The sequence below is a fragment of the Corvus brachyrhynchos genome, unplaced genomic scaffold (assembly GCF_000691975.1).
Source record: "Corvus brachyrhynchos isolate BGI_N302 unplaced genomic scaffold, ASM69197v1 scaffold31, whole genome shotgun sequence".
Taxonomy (NCBI): domain Eukaryota; kingdom Metazoa; phylum Chordata; class Aves; order Passeriformes; family Corvidae; genus Corvus; species Corvus brachyrhynchos.
Genome location: NW_008236196.1, coordinates 1,588,856 through 1,612,800, shown reverse-complemented (window position 1 = coordinate 1,612,800; position 23,945 = coordinate 1,588,856). Strand labels below are relative to the sequence as shown.

The 23,945-nt window shown below is 37.9% G+C and overlaps 1 protein-coding gene across 3 annotated transcripts in view; it reads right to left on the bottom strand.

The window, feature by feature from the left end:
• SMYD3 (SET and MYND domain containing 3) overlaps positions 1-23,945 on the bottom strand; it is a 371,713-nt gene that overhangs the window by 94,167 nt on the left and 253,601 nt on the right. The window contains exon 7 of one of the 3 annotated variants that reach the window (XM_017740180.1): positions 13,963-14,052. The exons of the other annotated variants lie outside the window; for them this stretch is intronic. Within the exon in view, the coding sequence (XP_017595669.1) occupies positions 13,963-14,052 (90 nt within the window). The remainder of the gene's footprint in view (positions 1-13,962; positions 14,053-23,945) is intronic. 3 annotated transcript variants of the gene reach the window in all.

Here is a 23,945-nt window from a genome sequence, read left to right as displayed (position 1 = left end):
AGCAGAAGGCCACTATTTCAACAAAACAGAAAATTCGCAGGATATTGTTCTACCTACAACTGACTAGAATACATTTTCCTTTGAAATAGTATTTTTCTTTATTGTACCAGATTAGATGTAGCCATTATACAGATTTTCCTCATTGTTACTATACACTATTACTATTTAGGAATAAACACACAAGACTTAGAGGCAGCATTAAGCAACACCTCCATTTGAGTAAGAGCCACAGAGAAAAGGAAATGTACAATTTAATCCAAATTAAGCTCAAGCACAGAACTCCGAGTCAAGGAACATCTAGCAATGAGTTGACAAAAGCACTGTAAAATAGCTAGATATAGAGTAGCACAGTTAGAATCATAGCTTGCAGAAAAAGTCAGGAAAAAGCTGAGCTTCTATGTATGCTTCCTACTTAATGAACTCTCTTAGGGTACACAGACTGTAAATTGGTGAGAAAATGGTCAAATAATTGCATTATTTGATCTTTCACTTGTAACAGGAGAAAAAAAAAAGTATTTAATTTTTAAAAAGTCTCTACCAGATACCTTGGAAATAAAGGAAGGTTGTACAAACACTACATTGAGCTCACAGTTCAAATGCTTGTGGGTAGCTAACTAAAGTTCACAGACCTGTATGTAATTGCTGTCTACAGGAAATACTTGTGTTAGCAAAAGAATTTTCTCCCCACTCCTTCACCTTTGCCCTTTCACAAACTCAGCAGCAAAGAAACCTCCTAAGAGCATTTCTGTGATGAACAGGGCTTTCCCCACCTCTACAAGATGAACTAAATCTAACAGTCAGAATCTGTCAACTTCTCAGAAACATGCTTTTAGCAACTATTCATTGATAAAGAATATACCTTTGTACAAATAAGCTTGAAACAAAATAATCCACTCCCTGTTCGTTTATCTTTGTCTAAACTCCACGTGGTTTTTTTTGAAGCTTGCAACACAAGTAAGAGCACAAAATTTGCACTTATTTTAATGTAAATTGGCAGTGACTTCAGTGGCACCAGATGAGTTACGCAAAACAACAATCAGGTAGGAAGAAAGTTCATAAGGTGAACCTAAAATAAAATTTCTCTGAGCACTGAAATTGAGTGATCTAATTCCATGTGGTTAAAATTCTGCACATTTACGACAAAAAAAATCCTCAATATCAAAAGTCTACAAACTTTGATTTGCTTAATTCCTAACACAACATGTCCCATATTAACCTTAAATAATAAAATAAAAATCAAAAATTTCTTTCTTAAAACCGACACAGTAGATGTGATATCATTAGATAGTATGAATAGTGAAACATGGAAGTTGAGCAAACATTTTTAAAAATAACATGCTATTTTTTTTTCATTTTTTCCCCTGACCTTGAGATACCTTGAAAGGCACTGAAACTGCATTTATCAAAAATGCTTGTGTTTTCCCAGCACCCAAATGATATATGGCCATTTACAAAGTGCCACTTACTGCCATAACAATACATTTTTTCATGGGAAAGTGACACTTTTGCCTATGAACAAGTATCAAAGTTTCTTTACAAGAAAAGTTGTATAATCTCCCTTATATATTCAAGACCAGGAAAGTAATTACCAGTGTGTATCCTGGAAAGCTGATGCTTTCTTTCAATTTTCTTTATGTTACAATTCTTAAGTTAAGTCAATAGTTTTCATAACCTAGATTCATGATACCAGAAATTTTAAGAACATGACCTCTATATTTCAAAGTCCCAACATACACTCTGTTCACTCAGAAAATGACAATGGTAGTATGTTATACATTCCAAGGCTGAGAGGGCTGTGATGCATTTACAAAACTAACAAGATATTTACAAAATACCCCTTTGAATCACAACACTCTCCTAGTGTTTCATGATACTTTTTTCTGATATGCAGATTCACTCTCAGCAAATCCTTATCTACAGTTTTCATACTCCCTAATTTGAGCTTTTTTCTCCATTTTGTGCAAATCTGATCTTTACATGTACCCACGACAAGAAAACAGTGATTTCAGCAAGTGAGGAGCAGCTGGCATTTCTATTACACCTGACAAAATGCAGGGTGACAGCAAAGAACATAATCATTTTTGGTCACAACAACTGTAGTAGATCCTAGCGAATTCCTCACCCCACCTCCAAATGAAAACTCCAAATTTACACCACAAAGCTCTCTTGTAATCATCACAGAACTAAAGAAAGTGCAAAATTGGATCAGAAATACGAACTACAAGGCACAAGGTTATTCAAATCTACTGCTGCATTTCTCCTACACATTATGATACCAACTCCCCTCCTTATGTTCATACTGTTTTTTACACAAACATCATGCCAAAACCCTACATGCCAAAATACATTCTTCTGTGGTGAATTAGGATCTTTAAAATTGAGTATTCGGCTATGATTATTTAAGAATATATTTTCCTTTCATTTATGACTTGTCTCTCATCTGATTTGGCTGCATATGAAAATTTTACCTTTAAATTGTTATACTTTCATGCATAGTAATTCCAAAACCCAAGACATTTCACTAAAACCCAAGACATTTCACCCTAAGGAATCTTTCATGATACAATAAGAATTTAAAACAAAAATTACAAAATCACACTAGGTAAGTTTTCATTGTTAGTTTTTGTTATGAGAGCCATATGAGAACAAAGTATATTCATTCCTTTTTCCGCCAATGTGGAAATAATTCTCTTGTTTACATGTTATGACAGAAAAGAGTAATTTATTCCATCAATTCCTGTTTAAGTTACAGTTAAAATGTATTTTTTAAGTATTTTACATGCTTTGCTACTTTTGGCCATTCATCTAAAATATAAATCAGCTGTGTGAAATTGTAAAATTGTAACCTTTAGGTCTTATAACAAGACTCCATAATATCAAGCTTTCAAATACCAAACACTTCCCTGGTTTTGGTTTGGTTTTGGTTTTTGTGGTTTTTGTGTTGTTTTTGTTTGGTTTTTTTGCTTGTTTTTAATCCTAACAAAAAAAATTTTTTTTTGAAAGTTTGAATCATGCTCTAGCCTTTGTAGCCAGTCTTTCCAGACTGAGTCCAACTGTTTTTCGATGGACAGTCAGTAACATGACCTCCTCAGTGAAGCTGAAACAGGTGCCCCTTTTCATTGGCAAAGCTCTTACTAGACGTGAACAAAGTACTTATCTTAAACTTCACTGTTACTACTTTTTTGACATTTTATTCTCACTGTGATAGCACCACATCGAAGAATCTATTGAGCTATTACTGCTTGATGGATCTTCTAAATCTGTTTTTCAGATTGTGTAATATATTGAAACCAAATATGTGAAAATTATCCTTTAGGATGAAATTTAGACTTCTACATCTGTTTCTCAAAGCTACATCTCCAAACCTTGAGTTACATGTCCATGATTTTTAACAAAGAAGATAAGAAGCAGGAGAAGAAAAAGTAACAAACACTATAAAATGACTGAATTAATAAAGAGAAATAAAATAGAGCCCAAAACTACATGAGGTGATGTATTCAAAACCAAGATCAAACAGCTAACTTGCTTCTTAGTTAGTACTTATTAACAGTCTGTGGATACAGTGTAAAGGAGAGAATCTGGCAAAATACAAGTCAAGGCTAATAGTGCTTAATTTCCTCCACCAGCAGCTCAAATGTGTTATGATATGCAGACTGCAACAGAATATAGGTAGAGTTTTGTTTTTAAAATTATGGCACAACTTAATTCACTCAGTAGTTCTAAGCAGCAATCCAGCTCAGACACAGTACTTACCTGGAAGTGCCTGCTGGTGTGACCTCAAAGGCGTCAGTGTGGCAGTCAATGGCCAGCAGTAGTTTTTGCCTCTGCACATAGATGCAGGGCTGAATTCAACTCTCTGAAACTGAAGCTTCACCTGCCCATGGTTCTCAAGGTCCCTGGCTCCAAGGCACACTCACCAATTCATAAAATCTGTCTCTTATTAACTAAGGAGTTAATATCAGTGGGACAACTGGGGGCTACATATCACATGCCTTGCCTTGGAAAGCGGGCTGCAGAAACACTGGAGTCCATCGACTGACACCATAGTACCTGGTCAGCATCTATCACTTGGATATTGCACTGTCAATTGTCTAACGTAGGAATGACTGAACAAACGAGTACTGACACGTTGACCACAGAATTATTCTCTTCTGCTGCTTTACAAGTAAAAAGGTTCAGATTGTCACCTACCTTTGTACGAACTACTCAGTCATTTGATGATGGAGAAACAAATCTCCATGCTTTGCTCTTGTTTTAGAAAGAGATCATGCTCATGCAAGCACTTACAGAGAAGTTTTGTTTTCAGCTGAGCTTTCTCAATAACCTCAAAAGGGTGGCTCACATGTTACTGCTGCCCTTTATTATCTGCCTCAGTAAGTCACCCTGCAAACCTAGCCCCATGAAAGGCTCATCCATTCACTTAAATATTGCTATTTCAGTTGTGTTACATGGCTTACTGTGTCTTAAGTCCCATCAGTGGGACTACCGTAAGAAAGGAAATGCTAACCTTAAATTTATTTTTTATTGAATACACATATGATTTTCATGCAGAATCTGGCCATTGGGAGGATTCCTGAGGCAGAATAGCCAGCACCAATCCCAGGATCTGTGCCTGAGATGGGAAGAAGACAATAACAGATGTGCTGGGTGACTTTTCTACATGCTTCTTATTAATACATATGTCACTGAGTAGTACTTGACAATACTTAAAGAAATGAATGCAGAAATCTTTTACCAGTGGTAACATGTTAAAGTGAGAAATCAAGCGAAGAACACTTGGTCTTGATAACTAAAAGATGATCTGTTCCACAATACTTCCCTAAGACTGGATAACAACAGCCAAGGTCAGGAAAGCTGATCAGGCTTTAGGAGATCTGCATCACTACCAGTATGTGGGAAGACAGAAGCAGGGATGTTTTAGTCAAAACAAAAAATAATGACTGAACTTTTACATAAAAGCCATTATTTTAAAAGCTTTATTTATACAAATCTGACACATCTATTCCAAGACATATAAAATGACAATTGCAAAATAAACCTCACTGATATTTACTTATTCAGACTTCTCTCTGGAGATCTGTGTGCATGACTATGAACATACTCCCATGCCACTTCATGTGTATGTCTAAAAAATGAGATGTTATTTAACAATGTGGTCTTTGGCAGAAGTTAGCTGTAAAGCCACACATTTTGCAAACCAAGTGTCCATAGTAATTAACTGCACAATAACTGAGCTTAGATATTACCAATTTCAAAATCATTCACAAATAAAAATGCTACATATTTAAATCAATAAACATCTGAGCCTGTTCATTCCCTTCATTTCAACAAGCAAATAATTTTCAAGAAATCATTTACCCTCCAAAAGCAGCTTTTGTCTTTACTTTTGGAATCCCTGATAGCAGATTATAAATCTGTCAAAATTCATTTAAAATCAGCTCAAGCCTTTCATTTTTGTTGTTGCTGTTTTTGAACTTCATAAGCCAACCATGAACTAGGTAATAAAAATTCACACTCAAATACTAAAATTGTGGCAGTTGCTGAGTCTGCAGACATGTATGTTGACTTAAAAATTAATGGTTTTAGCTTATTGTAGTTTATTACATACATTGCAACATAGATTTTAAATGTAAATCACAATCCCAAAGACAAGATGGAAGAAGTCCTGCCCTAATACAGTAGCAATTAACAGAAAAATGAACCTCAGAAAATATTGATTCTTTATTTTTTACCCCACACAGAAATTGTCACCTAGACCATGATGAGAATTATTATTTTGGGCATAAAATTTTCTTTTCTTCTCCTGGTATCATTTAGTTATTGGAATAACTATTTTTGTTATTTTTCTTGCCTCAATTTTGGGAAGTAAAATAATTTGGGAGCAGTTAATTAGTAGGGAGAAAAGAAAAAAGTAATGCTTTTGGATATCCTTTCCTCATTGCAGCTTCTCATAAAGCTTCTTTCCTGCTTCTCACTTTGGCAATTCAGTTTTGTGACTACACATTGAAACCAGAGTTCAGAAGGCCTGAAATACTAGGTTTTTTCCTATATATGTGTAGCTTTATATTTCTATTTGCTCAAGGACACTAAACAATGTGTAGACATTAATTAGTTAAGCGTTACAACAGCACTGTGAAGAATGGAAATGCAGAACTGAATAAAGATGTTGAATATAACACCAAGGACACAAAGCACCTCAGCAGCAGTTTGGCATACAAAGGAATTTTAAGTCTTTGACTGTATCCAAAAGGTTTACAGTTAGAAAGAAAAAAAATCTTAACGTTATTTGAAAAATAACAGAAGCATAAAATCCTCAACTGGAATAGGATTCCTGGCTCTATACTTCTCTGTGGCACATGTTGAATGTGCAGTGCTGTAATACAGCTGCAGGCACAGCGTTGTTCAGTGTTACGCCAGTTAAGGGGCCATGTATTATTTCATGTCTTCTGTCTTGGCTGCATGATGCTGTGAAATCAGGCAGTAGCTCCAACACACTTCTCTGGTACATTTTCAGCCTGCATTTGCCTTTCTCCACTTATGCAGATTACTGCATGGCCATTACCTGCCATTACACAGCAAACTCATCCAACAGAAAACACAAAAGGGAGCAAGACAAAGAGGAGGGAAAGAAATCTCCTCAGCAGCCAAAACCTATAAAGCTGCAGAGTGCTTTTAAAACCTCAACCACAAACCAGGAAGAGAGACCCCTGAAGTACTGGGGACAAGAGCAACCAAACAGCACAAGGAAGACAATGAGCTACTGGAGAGGGTCCAGAGGAGGGCCACAAAGATGATGAGGGGTCTGGAGCAACTGCAGGAGCTGGGCCTGTTTAATCTAGATAAGAAAAGTCTGAGAGGGGATCTCATTAATACATATAAATATCTCAACAGTGGGTGCCAAGTGGATGGTGCCAGACTCTGCGTTCAGTGGTGACCAGTGAGAGGATGAGGAGCAACATTATCTAAAACACAAGAAGTTTCACCTCAGCATGAGGAAGGACTTCTTTACACTGAGGGTGGCAGAGCACTGGAACAAGCTGTTCAGGGAGGCCGTGCAATCTCCCTCCGTGGAGACATTCAAAACCCACCCACGTGTTCCTGCACAACCTACTCTAGCTGACACTGCCTTGGCAGGGGGGTTGGACTGGCTGATCTCCGGAGGTCCCTTCCAGCATTAGCTGTTCGGTGATTCTGTGATATGCCAGGGCATGAGAGGCCGCGCAACCCACCTTGTTCCCTTGCTGCCGGGCCTTCACCACCCCTACGCTGCAGCTGCCTTGACAGCGCCATGCTGCCTCTCCACACGCACAGCACTGACAGCGAGGGAGCGGCTGCCGTGGGGAGCAGCTTTCCTGGGCCCTGACAGGCAAGGGGAGCCAGTGGCAGCAGCGGGGGCTGCCAGGTCTACACCCTCAAACGTGCGTGACCGTTTCAGGCCAGGAAGGCACCCAGAAAATACACCCAGCACTAAAGTTGTCAGGCTCCAAATTCAATACAAAACCGAACACAGCTGGTGTGCTTTTTGTGTGCCCTGTTAGCACTCATACTTTCCAAACACTTCTGACTTGGGGTCTAAGAAGGTCTGAGTTGGCTCCTGTCTCCTAGTGAGCTGGGAAAGTCACTTGTCCCCCAGAATGGGGACTCCCCAGGAAGGGCCCTTGCCAGGACGGGCACCAGGAAGCCCTGAGGCTGTCGGAGCACAAACGTGATAGAGCTTCTTGTCAGTGCCCGGCAGGCACCAGCGGGCTCTGGCCTGTCCCTGCCCTGTCCCTGCCCTGAGCCCCCCACGCTGACTGTGCACAGGGCCAGTTTACACGAGTTGCTTTCTTCAGTGAACCAGGTCATGGCAATATACTGCTATGAAAAAGATTACAGTACTTAAGACATAATCGCAACAGAAACATAATTATTCCAGCCTGACAGCAAATACTTTCTGTTCCTCCTCCCCCCATTCCATGACAGAGGAAACTCCAAACAAAAAACTGCAGAAAGCAGCTTTAGTGTAAAACTAGTAAGTAAACAGATGCCTTCAAAACACGTGCGACAAGAAAACCAGATTCTGGAAGAATTTAAATTATTTTCTTTCAATGAAAGAAGAAAATGTGAAAAGATCTAAAAGGCTATCTTCCCCCTTCCCCTTCTTTCATGAGGAAATAGCCCTCAATAGACAAACTTTTTCTGTGACACAAGAAAAACAGTGTCATCAACAGTGTATTTTCCAAAATTATACTCTTGTCTGTACATTGAAAGCATGTGCAGTTTCTGGCCCCAATACAAGTTATCTATAATGAATTTTAGGAAAGAAAAAAAAAGTGGGTTTTTTTCTGAGATAATCAAAACACATATAAATGGCATATATAAATGTATGTAGGAAAATAATGCATGTGGGAACATAATGTACACATCTAGGAAAACAGTCACTGCTATTCATTTTCAGTGGACAAATATTATGAATTGTTTTTCTTGGAGTCATTGAAAGTGCACAATGAAATCTGTGCTATTTTCCACTTTAGGAGGAACAGGTTGGGATGAATAGCAACTTATTTCCTTCTGTTTTCACAGAAGGCCCCAGCTAGAGAATCTTAATTCAAATCTGTATGGAACTTTTTTTAAAAGTATGAGAAAAATTTTGGTTTCAGGCCATACACCCATTTGCTCATTTCAAAAACAATTTAAACAAATTCCTGGTTCACTGAAGCCTTCATATATGCTTTTACAGGTATTCACACTGCATATAGCCTTATGTGAATAATGCCAAAATACAAGGCTTTTTCAGGAAAAAAAAAGGCAATTTTTGTCATAAAAATCATAGTCTCACTTGAAATACCAGTTTTCCCTTCTAGGATCAGTTCATAAGCCTAAGAAACAACACCAAGTAAAAGAAAAATGCAAATTCTTGCGTGACTCATGCTGCTTTCAAGAACTTTTCAGTTTTCCTTCAAGACAGTTGAAAGCAACTCCATAGGTGCCATGAATATAGGAGTGCAAAAACATTTAGATTAGCAGACCAGACACTTTGTTCTCAAGCAAGTAAGATTTTAACCAAAGTATAGTGGTTGGTGTTAGATAGGACAGGGTACCTGAACTATGTTTTACGCAGACAATATCTCTTATGGAGATTATAATCAAAAGCAGCTGTGACTCAGCCAAATGAGAGGAGAAGATCCTTCCCAGGAACAGTAAGGATAATCTGTAAACTAGATTTAACTGATGGTTTGTCAGTAAATGCTGTCTTGCAAAATCTGAGTATTTTATAGAAATGCCAGTCTCATACAATTCAAGCACATTTAACTTAAGCAATAACCTTTATGAGATTTGGGGAGTTTTCTGAATTATTTTCAAGGAATTTCCTATTTGTAACATTTTTTTTTTTAATGAAGTCTCATTCTAATTTGGCATGAGTCAGGCACTTGGAGCTCAACCAGCCACATCACTACAAAGCACACCCAACATCACAAATACAGACATTATTCTAAAACTGCGATAAATGTTTTTAATAGTGATGCTAAACAGTCTGCATATCATACTATTGAGTTAATTTGATTTCTCAAGTCAACAAACAACTAGAAGATGCCTGTGCTAATGTGACCGTGCTTGTTACTATTAGGACCATCCAACTTCTGAGACCCAATAGGTGCTTGTAATACTGGACAAGTTCCTCAGCTGTGCATATCAGCACAGTTCAAACAGATTTCACATGGTACTGATACAATTTTTAACAGTGAAGGATCCATCAGACAGTGACAAAAACGTAATATAATTAGGGAGGAAGTTGGTTGCTTTCTTTGTAATGTTAAATATTCTACCTAGGCCAAACTCATTTGCTGAATTCTTTTTGTCTGACATTCACTCTCGTTTCTTTTTAACAGCAATCTCTGTTAAGGTTCGAATGAATTAAATATTATCACAGGAAAGAAAATGGCAAGAAGTACATGAATTGGTACTGACAGCAGTTTCATTGATAGCGCTCTTTTTTACTGTACAGAAGTATATTTTACAAAATGTGGATTCTCTGCTCCGAGAACATGAAAACATAAAACCAACCAACTCTTATGTGGAAACATCAGAAAATTGATCAAATAAAAATGTAGAAGATTTATCATAGAAGTCCTTGACCTCCAAGACAGCTTTTCAAGTCAGTTAATTTCCCTTCTTGAAGTAGAACAATTTTCTTATGCTTATCTCAGACTGTGTGGGTGGATGAATGAAATCAAGCGTCTGTGAATCTCTCACAAAGATACGATGTCTCTGTTCTCAGGCTCTAACAGCATCTCTTGGTTTTTTAAACCAACATGCCTGATGAATGATACAATTTTCACCATCATTCTATATATTCAAAAGAATGTGCATAATTATTTTCTAAAAATATGCCTGATACAATCTCTGTCTAGGTTTTTAAACTGTCTAGCTGGAGCCCTACTTTGGCAGCACTCGTAGGATCTGAGCACTTCCCGACTATCAGTCTGCACTCTATTCCGGAAGCCTGTCTTGTCCCAAAAGCTCCCCCAACAGCACATATCTGTTTATTGTCTCATTCTGAAAATCTCCTTCTCCTGAAGATAACTCTATGGCTATGAAGAACTTCACTGACAGCCACAAAAACACTGTGCCTGTGCCAGTACTATGTAAGACTAGACTGAATAAAGGAATCCTAAGCGATCATTCTGGCTCCTGCCTTGCCCTTCCTTCCAAAATGTGCCAAAATTGTATCTATATAGAGACATTGAGTAGGGAATGGCAACACTTAAAGAGACTTCCAAGAAAAGTCCACTTTAGTTACTGAATACAAAGATGTCAACATCCAACACTGTTTACTTCAGTAAACACAGCAAACTCAAAGGCAGGATACTCAAAGAGAGGATACAGAGGCTACACTGTACCTAAGGACAGAGTGTTCAATTCCTGTGCCAGAGCAACCATTCTGACTGGTGGGCTGCCATGCACCTGCACTGAAACAGAATCTAAACCCAGCAGCAGCCTCCCACGCCACACACACATCCCTGAACAAAATTCATTTTCTGAACCATCTGAGTAAAGTGTGTGACCTTGTATTGATTCTGTCAGATAAATAAGCTTTAGATAGCTTGTGAGCAACCTCAGACTTTACCATGAAAAAAAATAAAACTAAGTATTTAAAAGAATAGATTTTAAGGTATGGTCAGACAATCAGGCACTGTGTAGTGACTTAAATTAGCATTAAATTAGCTACAGTTTGCCTGTCACAAAAGAGAGGCATGCAACAATCAGTTACTGCATCTCAGCTCAGGGGCAGTAACTTCTTAAGACATGCTAACTTAATAATTTACAATCATCTTCTCACAATGCTAATTTAGATGACACTGCTTCAGCAAATAGAATACACAGGTTGCAAATGACCTGCAGGGATATTATTGTATTCGTTAAAATTCTAACAATGCAAATTAGGACAGTCCCCTGGCTATACACTCAGTCAAAAATCATTATTCTAGTGGTGCCAAATGTAGAATACCTAACATACTAATAGGGTTTTCAGAAACTGCATGAGAATTCTTCAGAGAAACAGAAATTTGTTTAAATTATCTTTGAGATACGATATGGCACATCAGTAAAAATATAGCAGCTACCACCTTCCTGGACTTTTTTTTTGCAGTGTCACATAAGAAGATAAAACAAAATGTAGCAAGTATAGGAAGAGAGTGATAAGGACAGTGAATGAGAAAAAAGGTGTTATTTTTCTGCAATGTCCACTAATTCTTGCAGAAAAATAACTGAGAACTTGAGCACCAATTTTCCAGCCTTTGACTTGCAACATACTTCCTCTGTGGCTTTGGTCAAATCGCTTACCCTCTCTGTGACCCAGAGCTCTGCATTTAATAGAAATTGTTTTATCCAACTCTACAGCTCTGTATCCCAGTTTTTCTTTGTCTTCTCCCTGTCCTGTGAGGCTTACAATACCATTTCATAAGAATGTGATGCAACAACAACAAAAAGCTCAGGCCCTTTGTTCCTGCTTCCTACAACTTGCCCTAATGTCACACCCTGGTTTTTTCAGTGAATAAGCCCAGAGTCAAGCTACGGCGAAACCCCTTGGAATGTAAAATTTGTTCATGTGACATAAATCCAAACAAGCTAAACATCAGTGTTTCAAACATATCTGAACTGTTAACTAGAGTTAACTGACTTTGATTAGACTGTCTCATATATTTGACAGTCAGATGCCAATTTCTCAAACACTGTTACGTAAAAAAGCGCTTCTACGTGAAAAAAATATCCAGAGGTCTTTCTTCAACTATTTTGGATAATTCTAGCTTCTATTTTTTTATTTTTAAAAATGATGACCTTCTGTAATGTTGCTTAACCAACTGTGATTTCCAATTATTCCAGGGAATAAAACAGCAATTTTTTTTTAATGTAGCTTTACAAGATAACAGCATCTTGAGTGACAGATAAAATTACTACAGTTATACTTATTGTAAATGAAGTACTTCTCAGTGAAAGATTGTTTTAACTCAATTGTACTTTCATCCAAGAGGAAAAGAAAAAGTATAAATAACAAATACTAAGTGCTTAAAGAAACTCTCAGGGGTTCATGGGGATAAAGTTTTCTCGAAAGAGGCCCTGAATACTTGTTGTAATTTTACTTGCTCAAAACCAACTGAATTGAGGAATTCCCTTGACCTTAATAACATCACAGAAATGTAATCATGAAACGTTGTCATCACTGAGCAAACAGATCTAAATATTTTTTTTCGGCAGGTGGTAATGAGTGGGTAAGAAGTGATGAATATTTTTTCAAGGAATTGCTTATTAATGTGCCTCAGACATCCCCCAAGAAAATAATTTCGTTTATTGAGAAGTAAATTCTCTCTTTAATGATCATTTTGTCTTTGGTCTTAAGGCCACCAGAAGAAGTTAGGAAGAAGACAGCAGCGTCAGTACTGTCAAAACTAAGGTAATTCTGCCTTTAGCATATGTCCAATAACACTCAAAACCATCATGTGTTGGCAATAGAAGGGCAAACATTATACTTGGTCTCTGCACAGGCTGAAAGAGGTCATCAAAAGATGTTAGTTTCCTCATCAGCACAGGATGAGGTAAAACCTATTGGCTGTCCAGCTAACTGTGATGCAGAAAAACAACACTGCATTCTCCATTTTCAGCAGAGAATGAACACTGGAGAAACAGATTCCCCATGTCCAGCATGTTAGCACAAGTTATAAGCATCTAGCACAGAGCTCATGGCACTCAATGGGAAAACTCCCATTGACTTCCAAGTGTTTTGATCCAGTGCTTTTCTATACAAACCTGAGAGCAGATGATATGCAGAAAATAAAAAAATAGAACATATTTTCACAATATTATTTAGTCAGTCCTTTGGTATAATAACATCTGCCCTATAAAAAAGGATTTTTTCTCTTCTACTCCTAAGGAACTTTTGTCAAATTTTTATTTATAATCATTATATTTAAATAGCAACCACTTTTGTAAAAAAAAAAAAAATTATAATCTGTGCAATATTTGCTCTGGTACTAAAGAGCATTTCTACTACTGCTGGTAGAACATAAATTTATACACCAAAAAATCACTGGGAACAAAGAATTCTGGGTTGAAATCATCTTCAGCAGTACTCTAGGACAGTATTAAAATTTCCTGCAGAACTAAGCAAAAAAATGTATTCTTTTGTCCACATATTCATCATTACCAAACTTATTGCAGACTGTTTTGTGCTAGTCCAGTAAGGCATTCAAAAGCATTCACCCAAAAAAGCAATAGTAGGATGATCACAAGTGTTTCCAAGATAACTGTCTATGCTTTGACAGGAATGATATAAAATCTATACAGGTACCCAGGCTGCCTAATTTTTTATGATCAGAAATCAAGACTAGTCACAGCCAACCCCTCTGATCTCTGAGGACCAGCTAGAATGCAAATTTCTATAGTCGTCATGTAACAGGCCCACCTCTGCCATCACTTTCTACTCACCACAGTATCAGCTACTGAAAACAGCATAACCATGCATTCCATGCCTTTGCTCTCCACAAAAGTTTCAAGCAGAGTGCCAGGTGATGCTACCTGTTAAGCATCATGGGAAAACACTAGTTTTAAAAATGTTCATGACTGTTGAAGTTCAAACCTACGTTTCTATATCACAGTCCTAATTCCAGGTTTTAGACATCTTTTAGTTGACTGGACATGACAAGATAGTCTCCAAGGAACGACAAGAAAACCCAATCAATAAAGAAAAGTTTAAAACTTGCAAACTGGAGAAGAAATTATGCTCATCTTCTGAATGGTGCTGCAAAGTTTTCTTAGTCTTTCACTGTTTACTTGCCATCTGAAATTTAAGTGATCATCTACTGTGCTAGGACTTCCCATCCTCATCCTTATACTAGGAATAACCCTTACAGATAGAGGACTGTCTTTCACCGTTCACCTCAGCTAAGTGGCTGTAGCACAAAATGCCCTTGCTATTCCTGTTCTTCCTCAGGTCACACATTTATGACCATCTCCTCTTGTGAAGAACGGATCCTCAAAGACTAAACTGCATTTTTTGGTGGCATCGATACAGTGAGAGATAAAATGTGAAGTATCCAGTTGTGGCATCACCTTGACAGGAAATTCTAAGTGCTGCAGGCAGTTAAAATGAAGAATGTACTTATTTATTGAATGATTATTAACTCAGTCTATCTAAAAAAAGCACCTTTTCTGGAAAAAATTATGTCTATGTTTCATTCAACTCTTTCAGAAGAATTAAGGATGTTGACTGGATGACTCACATATGCTAACGTATATCCTGAAGCATTAGGCACTGACATTTAGCTGCATGGTACTTTTCCTGGTGTTCTGGTTCCCGAAAATGTTCCTCAATGCCTCAGAGTTTAAGGACACAGAACTGTCAGTTGGCTATATCCTTATTAAGGCAATCAGGTCGCAGGCAGCAGGGGCCACAGAACCCAATGCTCCATTAACCTGTGCAGTAAGTGCTGTGCCGTGGGCTCACCCCGGCCAGCAACAAAGCACGCACCCAGTACTCCCTCCCCACCACTGCCTCAGAAGTAAGGGAAGGCAAGAAGCAAGAAAACTTGTCTGTTGAGATAAAGACAGTTTAATAACCAACCCTCACCCCTACCCCATGCCAGGGTCTTCTTTCATTGAGAAAGATGTTATACAGCACAGAATAGCCCTTTGGCTGATTTGGGCCAGATGTCCCAGCTATGTCCCCTTCCCAGTCTACTCACAAGGAGACGGCCGAGCGTGAAAAAGAGATAGCCTTGGGGCTTTTCCAGCACTGTTTAGCAACAGCCAAAACATGAGTGTGTTTCCTACACTGTTTTAGTCACAATTCCAAGACACAGTGCCACAGGGGCTGCTATGAAGAAAATGAACTCCACCTTGGCCAAACAAAGTACAGTCCAGTACATCTGTAACTATTCTGTGTGTTGACAAACTAAGAAAAATCACCACCCTCTATGCTCGTTAGTGGTCACTGCTCTTCTCTTGCCCAGTTACGTTTACTCAAACTAAAATGGATCACAGCTAAATTCTACAAACCTGACATCTCTCTTGCTCTCCCATGTCATTCCTGACTGCTCAGTAAAGCAAGGACACAACCATTGTTATTTTCCCCTCCCATATAAGATGCAGCTCACACCTACGCTGCCCTAGATAATCTTCCACATCTGTGAGAGGGGAGATACACTAACAGTATATAATTGAAATGATGCTTTCTCATTTTTGCACCACTGCTTCCTATCTTTCCTCTTGGCAGATTGAAAACATGTCTTCAAATTTCAAAATTCAGAGCAAAGCTTCTGTTCAGATTTTTCTGGTTCTGTTATATTTTCCTGTCATTGTTCTCAATCATCAGGAGCCACATGATCATTCCTTATTTCAATTGCCTCATTGACACATTTCTTTCTCAAAGCTTTCACTGATGATCTAGTTATTCTTGTCTATTAGAACTTTTAATTTGTTTATTATGGTTAAATTTAAAGTCTCAAATTAATTTTGCTAGGAAATAGGCGGCGAATCTGACCCTCATTCATTCAGCAAGCAAATATGACATTCTGCAGAACTGTGAGGGCTTCAGATTTCAAGTCCTTCATTCTGTCCATAAAAGGCCAAAAACTCATATAATAACATTTTTCAGTTAACATTTCATTCAGGAGAAAGTACCAAAATTAACAGAAGTCCAGTGGTGATCTGTGCCAGGCCGCAGTACACACAGCATGCCTGAAATCCAACATCTTCCCATTTTTCTGTCTCACATTTAGTTGGCACTGCATGAAGATCTGGGCTGCTCAAGGCACGTGCAGCACAGCAAGACTAACATCTGGAGTTAGAGTATATCAGAGTTTAGAGATGGAATTGCAAGTGCAGGTTGAAACAATTAAAAATCATTGTGCTAAGAAATTCTAAGCTCATGAAGAACAGAAAGTTTAAAGCAATTGGTCGCAATCTATTTTGCCAAAAATCTCAGCCTTTGGGGAAAAGACACAGAAGGATCTACTGAGTGGATAATCAAGTCAGCAGAGGCAGTTCTGAAAAAGTTTTGAGGAACATGGATAAGATCTCCTGTATTTGCACTCTTAAATCCAGAGCATGTACCTTTCCAAAAGACAATGTTTTAATTCAGCCATAAATCATTTGCCTTAATGAAAGAAATTGAAATGTTGCAGTCTGTGTTTCACAAAAGAAAAGACAGGATTATCACACTAAGTATTATGATTTTCAGAATGAGAAAAGAAGAACACCTTAACCTCTTTTCCATCTTTGATTATTGCCTCAAAATTAAATCTGTATGCTTCAGTTTAAACCTTTCAATGTGCTTCTTCATGTCACTGACAAGTACAATTCTAGCCACTCCACTGCAATCTCTGCCCATCAGAAATCTCTGCTTTCTAATAGGCACTGCCTGGAAAGTCTGCCTGGGTTAAACTCTGCTTTACATTCATCAAAGCCTCCTTTCTTTATTTTCTTTACCTTTGTCACATACAATGTCTCAAGTAATCAATATTAAAAAGTGCACATTTGACATAAGAAGATATGTCCTTTACACTTAGAAAGATAAATATAACAGAAGAGGTTTGTAAGATAAAAGTATCTTTCATAAGAGGGATTGATGTCAGAGGAGATAACAGGTAAGCTTTTGATCTTTCTTCCAATTGTGTGAGATGGTATAACAAAAGCCAACCTCAGTCTATAAACCTTAATTTTTTCTTTTGACATTCATGGCTACAACACAGTTCCTAAACCCAGGATCTCTCATAACACTTGTCCTAGTTTTGCCAGGACCTTAATGTCATTCAATACCACCTCACATCATTGCCAGGGCTGGGGGAAAGGACTCTCTCTGGCTTCCAAGATGAAGGGCATTCCTTCCAGTGGGAGAAAGGAAGGTGGGCAAAATGGTCTGATATTGTTTTATTTTACATGTAAATGGTTTCTTTGTCTTATACATTTTGTTCTTAATATCACTGCTGTTACTGTTCATTTTTTAATCTCATTGCTGTTTCCAGCAAATTGTTCTTATCTCAACCCATGGTCTTTGCCTTTTGTGCTTTCCATTGGAAAGGGGAGCAAGCAATGGGGTGGTTTTAGTGGGAGCACTGAATTGGAGAATACTATTCCTAAGCCATGACAGCACTGTATGGAAATCACAGCTTAACACTGCAGCGACAGTTTTGTATTCTCCCACTGATATTGATAGATACAATTCACACTGAGTTGTAGAAGTACCATGAGCTAAATTCTGTGTCTTCCTTAGGACATACACTGAGCTTGTATTCATTTTACTATGATCTGTGCAATAGTATTACAGAGTGGAAAGGCATGTCACATTTTGAATGTATTTCTGGTAGTTTTATGTAAGCAAAGTATTTATCAACTTACATAATCACAGATCAAATTTACTTTCAAAAGAATTCTGCCTTTCTGAGGCATAATTTAGTTTTCTGATTTGCTATCTTATCCATAAAGGGTACAGAGACTTTTTCAGGACCTCTCCAAAATCTTGATGTATCATTTAAGACGTATAAAACCATCTACCATTTGTACATAAACTTCCATTGAAAAGTTATTAAAATTCAGTTCACAAGGTATTTCACCTTGCTTGACATTGTAACTTTAAATGAGAACGTTTTGAGCCCCACATCAACTAATGTTGCAGAGGCTCCTTTATCAAAAAGAACTGTCCCACTGCACATCTGGCCTGGCTAGGTGGACACACTGCTCTCAAGGGGAAAGAAAGCATTACCCTAATTCTTGTTCCTTACTTCCATCTCCCTGTTATGCTCTTATCTACAGACTGCTAATGGGTTACATCAAAACCCCTCTCCACTTGCTCATGAGAAGTGATATGAGCCAAATTATGATTTTTAAGAAGCTGTGTTCTCACACTCTACCACTTAAGTCTTCTTCACAAAATAATTAATTTTATTTTCTATGTACAGTGCATTTGTATCTCTTTTCATTCTGATATATTTGGACTTTACTCTCTTTCTTGGAAATACCTACTCAGGTATGGCAGTACCAGGAAACACAGAAAAAAGGAAGGCCATTTAGGAAGTCACTTTCAGTACTACATTACTCTTTGCATTATTAATATGTAATACAGAATTCATACTCCAAGCTCCCAGTGAACTAGGATTGATGAGCCTAGAAACACGCATATTTACAATGAGTACTTCTCATGAAGTGTATGATTTGTAGAGCTGGGTAGCAATTGTGGAGATGTTGTAAACAGGAAAAAGCCAGCCAAGCTAGAAGGAATGTGCTAATTAAAGGTTACAAGTGAAATGCAATTTAAAAGCAGCCAGATAAGGAGAAGGGAAAATCCTGTCCCCAAACAAGAAGGAAGGAAGGAGGGAGAGTGTACCCCTTGCTAGATTTGCATATCATAACCCAGGGCCCAGCCGCAGCTAGCAGGGGAGGGAAACACTGATCCTTCACATCTCTATTTAGTGCAAGTCCCCAGGCAGCTTTCCTATTGAAAAAGATCTGGGAAGGAAGTTAAAAAGAAGGACAGCAAAAGGAACAAAAGAGAAAGTGATGGAGTGGAGCTCAGAGCAGAAGCTGCTCCTAGGGAAGGGCGGTTTCTCAGCAGCTCACTCTGCAGATACAATCCAAGGACGGCCAAAGTCATTCCAGGCAAAACTAAGACACGGTGACTAAGGAAGAGGGCAAGTTCAGAGGCAGAGCAGTTGCCGTATTCCTGATAAGTATTTAGGCAAGGCAATGTTTGTAAGTAAAGCTAATGCCTTTCATCAGAACAAGTGATTACAGTGCTGAGGGGGAAGAAAAAGGCAAGTTTTGGCTATACAAACTCTTTGTCAAGTGAGGTGCTGAGGTGTGACACTTAGGTGCAGTATGTGAGTAAGGACAGTGCCCTCAGCTCTGGGACTTGAGTGAGACATCCAGAAACAGATACAGACTTAAACCACAGGTATACATGTGGTTATGGGAAGAAGGCTTTAGCAAAACTTTATGTGCTTTCCACGAGCAACAAGCCTCTACCCACTGTAATATCCACAGATGTAAGAACAGGTGTAGAAGTTGATGGCATAGTCCAAAGTCTCCCAAAGTGCATGGTGAACCTGCTGAATTAGGCGACTTTGCATCAGGTCCTTAAATCGGATGTCATGTGGGAAGCCACAGACAAATCCATGAAGCAAAACAGACTGACATTGCAGTTTATATCTGAAATAACTCCAATGATTTCACTGGTTTTAAGTTGCAAATGTTCCTTGGTATTCAGCTAGCTGGCTTTTCTCAAACCCAGTCTGCCAATAGTGGAAAAGAAACCTAAGGAGGAAGCACTTAAAATAATTAATAATCATTATGGGCTGGGTTTAGTTTAACAAGCATTATCTGTGGTCTTGGAATATTTCTCTGAGTTTTACTGGAAATTTATGAACCATGGTAAAAAACTACTGATAATGGAAGGAACAGGGAAAAGAAGAGTGCTTTAAAACTGCAGAACCTTAAGGAGTTGTTTGGTTTGATTTATTTTAAAAATCTAAATCAGAGTTTTTTCCTGATTTTGTCCAAACTCTGAAGCATAAACAGAATGACAGAAAAAAAAATATAACTAAATAATTATTTTGGCTTCTTAGAGCTCTGTAAAACATCTAAATTCTGAAGGTCTTAAAAGCCAGTTTTTCTGCAAAGGGAGTAAACAAATTAAACTACCATTCTTCCATTCCCCTCTGGTATCTATATTCTTAAATAGTCTCCAAATAACATAAAAGAGAAAATGCTCAACTGTTGAGGAGCAGAAGGGTTTTTTCAGAGCTTCAGTTTAACTAGCTTAAAGATAAGAATATGTCCCATAAACTAACACCAAGTTCTTAGTCCATCTTTTCACACTTTTGCCATTAATTATTTCTGTTATGCCAGTGGGAAAACAAAGATTCAGGCCCTAATCAGTGCTCCCAAGTGTTTGTTAATGAACTCTGAAGGGACCAAACAGTCACAATCCTCTTTCAGAACTGGAAACCTTCCATGCAAAGAGGTTCTTTGTCTGCATATCACATCTTTGTATAGCTTAATGTTGCTTTTATCACTTTATTGCTTTTGTTACTTTTCCATGTGGGAAATGTTTTGATTAGATGGAATATACCCTCAGAGATTCATCCTTATCTTTCACAATAGCTATCTCTGCATTTACAGCAATAATGCAATCTCCACAATCCTGAATTTGTAGAATTTTCTCATTATTTTATCATACCACTTATCATCCTCTAACCCACATAGCCAGCTTAGCAATTATAATGACTGTATTATTACCATTTAACAGTGAGTTGTAATGTTTGTGGCTAAGACAGAAAACTGGACCAGAATCTAAATTTCAATAACAGAATGCATCATTGTGACAGCAATAACAACACGCTTTAGTGAATCTTTAGTATTCATCTGTACCTGCGACTATCATGGTGTTTCTGGACCAAGATTCTGACTGAAATGTCTCCCAAGAATGCTCTAAGCAAGTAAGGAGGCAGATTCTTTCTAACAGTTGCCTAACATGGGCTACTTGAGGTTCTTTCACGGTACATCTACAAAGCCATTGGATTGCGACTCACACAGGTGCTTCTAAGCAAATCAAATGTATTTCAACAACTAATATTCAATTCAATCCAAGTATCAGCCAAAGCAGATGAACTGTGATATTGGCCAGCTGGCTGTGTGCAGGTGAGCTGGCACAGCCTGTATCGGGGTGTATGCTGTGACAGCTATGCTGCTGGAGTCCACTTGGACAAGTTTACAGGCACAATGCACGTCTCAGCTAAGTGCTGAGACAGCTTTATGTTACACATGTGCAGGGTGGGTGAAGGCTGCTGACTCAGCCACCTCAGATGCCAGGGAGGGGCAGGTAGGACTCTCTCAAGGCAGGAGGACTCCCCGACAGAATACAGATGTGATCAGGTAAACTGTTTATGTTTCTCTTTCCCTCTCTTTAGCCAATCTTGTAGCAGTCGGTTGGATCCAAACACCTGTGCAGACCTGTCTGTCACATAAAAGCATTCTTTTGCTTTTGTACTAGTTCCCAAATGACAAATTATGCTCATTTTTTGCCAGACTGGGTGTGAACAAATTGCAGTGCTTTGACTTTCCACCAACACAGCCCTCTGCTGAGAATGCTGCAAACAACAGCCATCACACTGAATTCAGTCCCATCTGTATCTTACATGGCGTTGTTACAAAAACAATCGTTATCTGTAAATTTACTGAGAAATGATGCAGAATAGGCCTAGGGCAAAATCCGGAGCAGAGTAACTGAACTCTCATAGAGGAAATAAATTTCAGAGGAAGATCCAAAATATTCCAGGAAGGGGCTAAACAGCTTGGTTTCTTCCTGTCTAATTCTAATGCCAAACTGTAATCACTAATCTGCTCCTCAGCATAATCTAGAAAATATATAGTTTACCATGCCGTTCTTAAGCTTTCAATTTGTATTTAAACAAAAAGCAAATGAGCACATGCATAAAAATCTGGTTTGGTATCTTGAGATGAAATTGTGGCTTCATTTAATTAAGTGGAAAATTTGTCATTGACTTACGTACTCAATAATGTCAGCAGGCACTTTGTCACATAAAAGACTAAACTTTCAGAATAAGCATGAAGGGACTGGCTTTGAAACTAAATTCAAGATTTCTTATTACTTTTGTTCCTCTCCCTCCAAAAGAAAAGAGAAATCAATATGGGTTAATACAATGTTTATATTTCTGTCATCCTGTTTTAAATCTAAAGTAAAAGGGGTTGTTTTAACATTGCAAATGCTTCTTTTCCTCCATAGAACTACAGATCAAGGTTTGACATAAGAAAAGCATAACTCTATAGGGAAGCTGAAAAATATTTAAAGTATTTTTTCATCATCTTTGAACACATGGAGTTCATTGCACAGATTTATTACTATTAACTCAGGATGTGTGCACTCACACATTTTTTTATTTTTGTGTCCTGTTGTTTCTTATTGTATCTGTGTCAGCCACCTCCCTTTTCTCCACATCAAATCCCCACTCAGCCAACACGTGCATCAGTCCAAAAGGCAGGGCAATGATGAGGGCAGCAGGAAACAGTTTGCTAGGTGTAACGGGCTTTCACAGTCAATGATATCTTTTTGTGCTGGATAACATCCTTTGTTGAGAAGGGGTGTTTCTCGGAAGTGGTCAGAGTAATGAGACCTTGCAAAAGAGGCAGGCATGACCTTCTTTTGCCCGCACACAACAGCATTCCCTGAATAAACCCTCAAGATTCCGCACGTGAGCTAGGAAGAATAAAGACTGAATTGAGACTAATCCTGAAGAGCTCTTTGAAAAACAAGTGAAAGTGACAACAGTTGCTTTTCTCCTTCGTTTTGGTTTTAGCTCTAAGTTTTTTTTTCATTTGGTTTGGTTTGGTTTGGTGGTTGTTGTTGTTGTTTTTGTGCAAATGCAGGAGAATTTATGCATTTATGCTTAAATAATACTAGGCAATATGACAAAAACTAGGCAATATGACCAGAGAGGATTTTTGATCACATAAAGCAGGAGTATGATTCAATCAAGAAAAGTGGTACAATTTTACCTTTAAATATATTAACCCCAAAATAAACATACACCAAAGTTTGAATTAAATTATTGAATAAGTCATATATAAAACAACATAGAAGACCAGGTTTGTGCTTCCAGTGACAGCTGTTCAGAATTATGGCATTAATTTTTTATTTTAATTCTCTATTTTAAAATTTCTTTTTACTTCTTAAAAAAATTAATTAATTTCTTTTTAACATATATTAATGTACCTCCTAGAGCCACTGGGATTATATTACTGGTAATTAGCACTAATAGATATAGCAAATAATACCTGTATGCACCTAAGCTTCCTTTTTCTAATGTCTACTTTCACCCAGCTTGTCTGCTGGTATAAAGCAAGTGCACAGCTCTACTGTTTCAGTAAAACAAGGCTGATTTATACCAGCTGGGGATTTAGCCTTTCTTGTTTCCATGAATTCAAACAGTATCTCAGAGAGCTGTGCAGATCTCTTATACAAGTATGTAACAGAAAATGTAGAAAGCTCTAAGATGGCTGAACATTTCCTCAGAGTACTGAGACTTCCTTCCTGCTCATTTCACTTGTAAGACAGAAATAACTATCTGGTGACTTGACCTCTTCAAAAAGAAAAAAATTCTGTACTGATATCTGCTAATCAGGTCAAATTGCAGAAGCAAATTTATTTTATTTACTATCCTCTGAAAACTGAAAATGATTAATAATTCCTTGCCCAAAGGCCTGAGGATAAATTCTGAAACACTCCCCATTTTAACTCAGAAAATCACCTTCCCCTTTTGATTTACATATCACTGTCTAGTGAAGAAGTAGCATGTGTTTATGTTACATCTATAAATTGTGCCACCATTTGTTAGGATATAAATCATCAGTCTTTATTGTGTTTCAGATAATGGTATGTCATGGCTCCAGGTCATCTG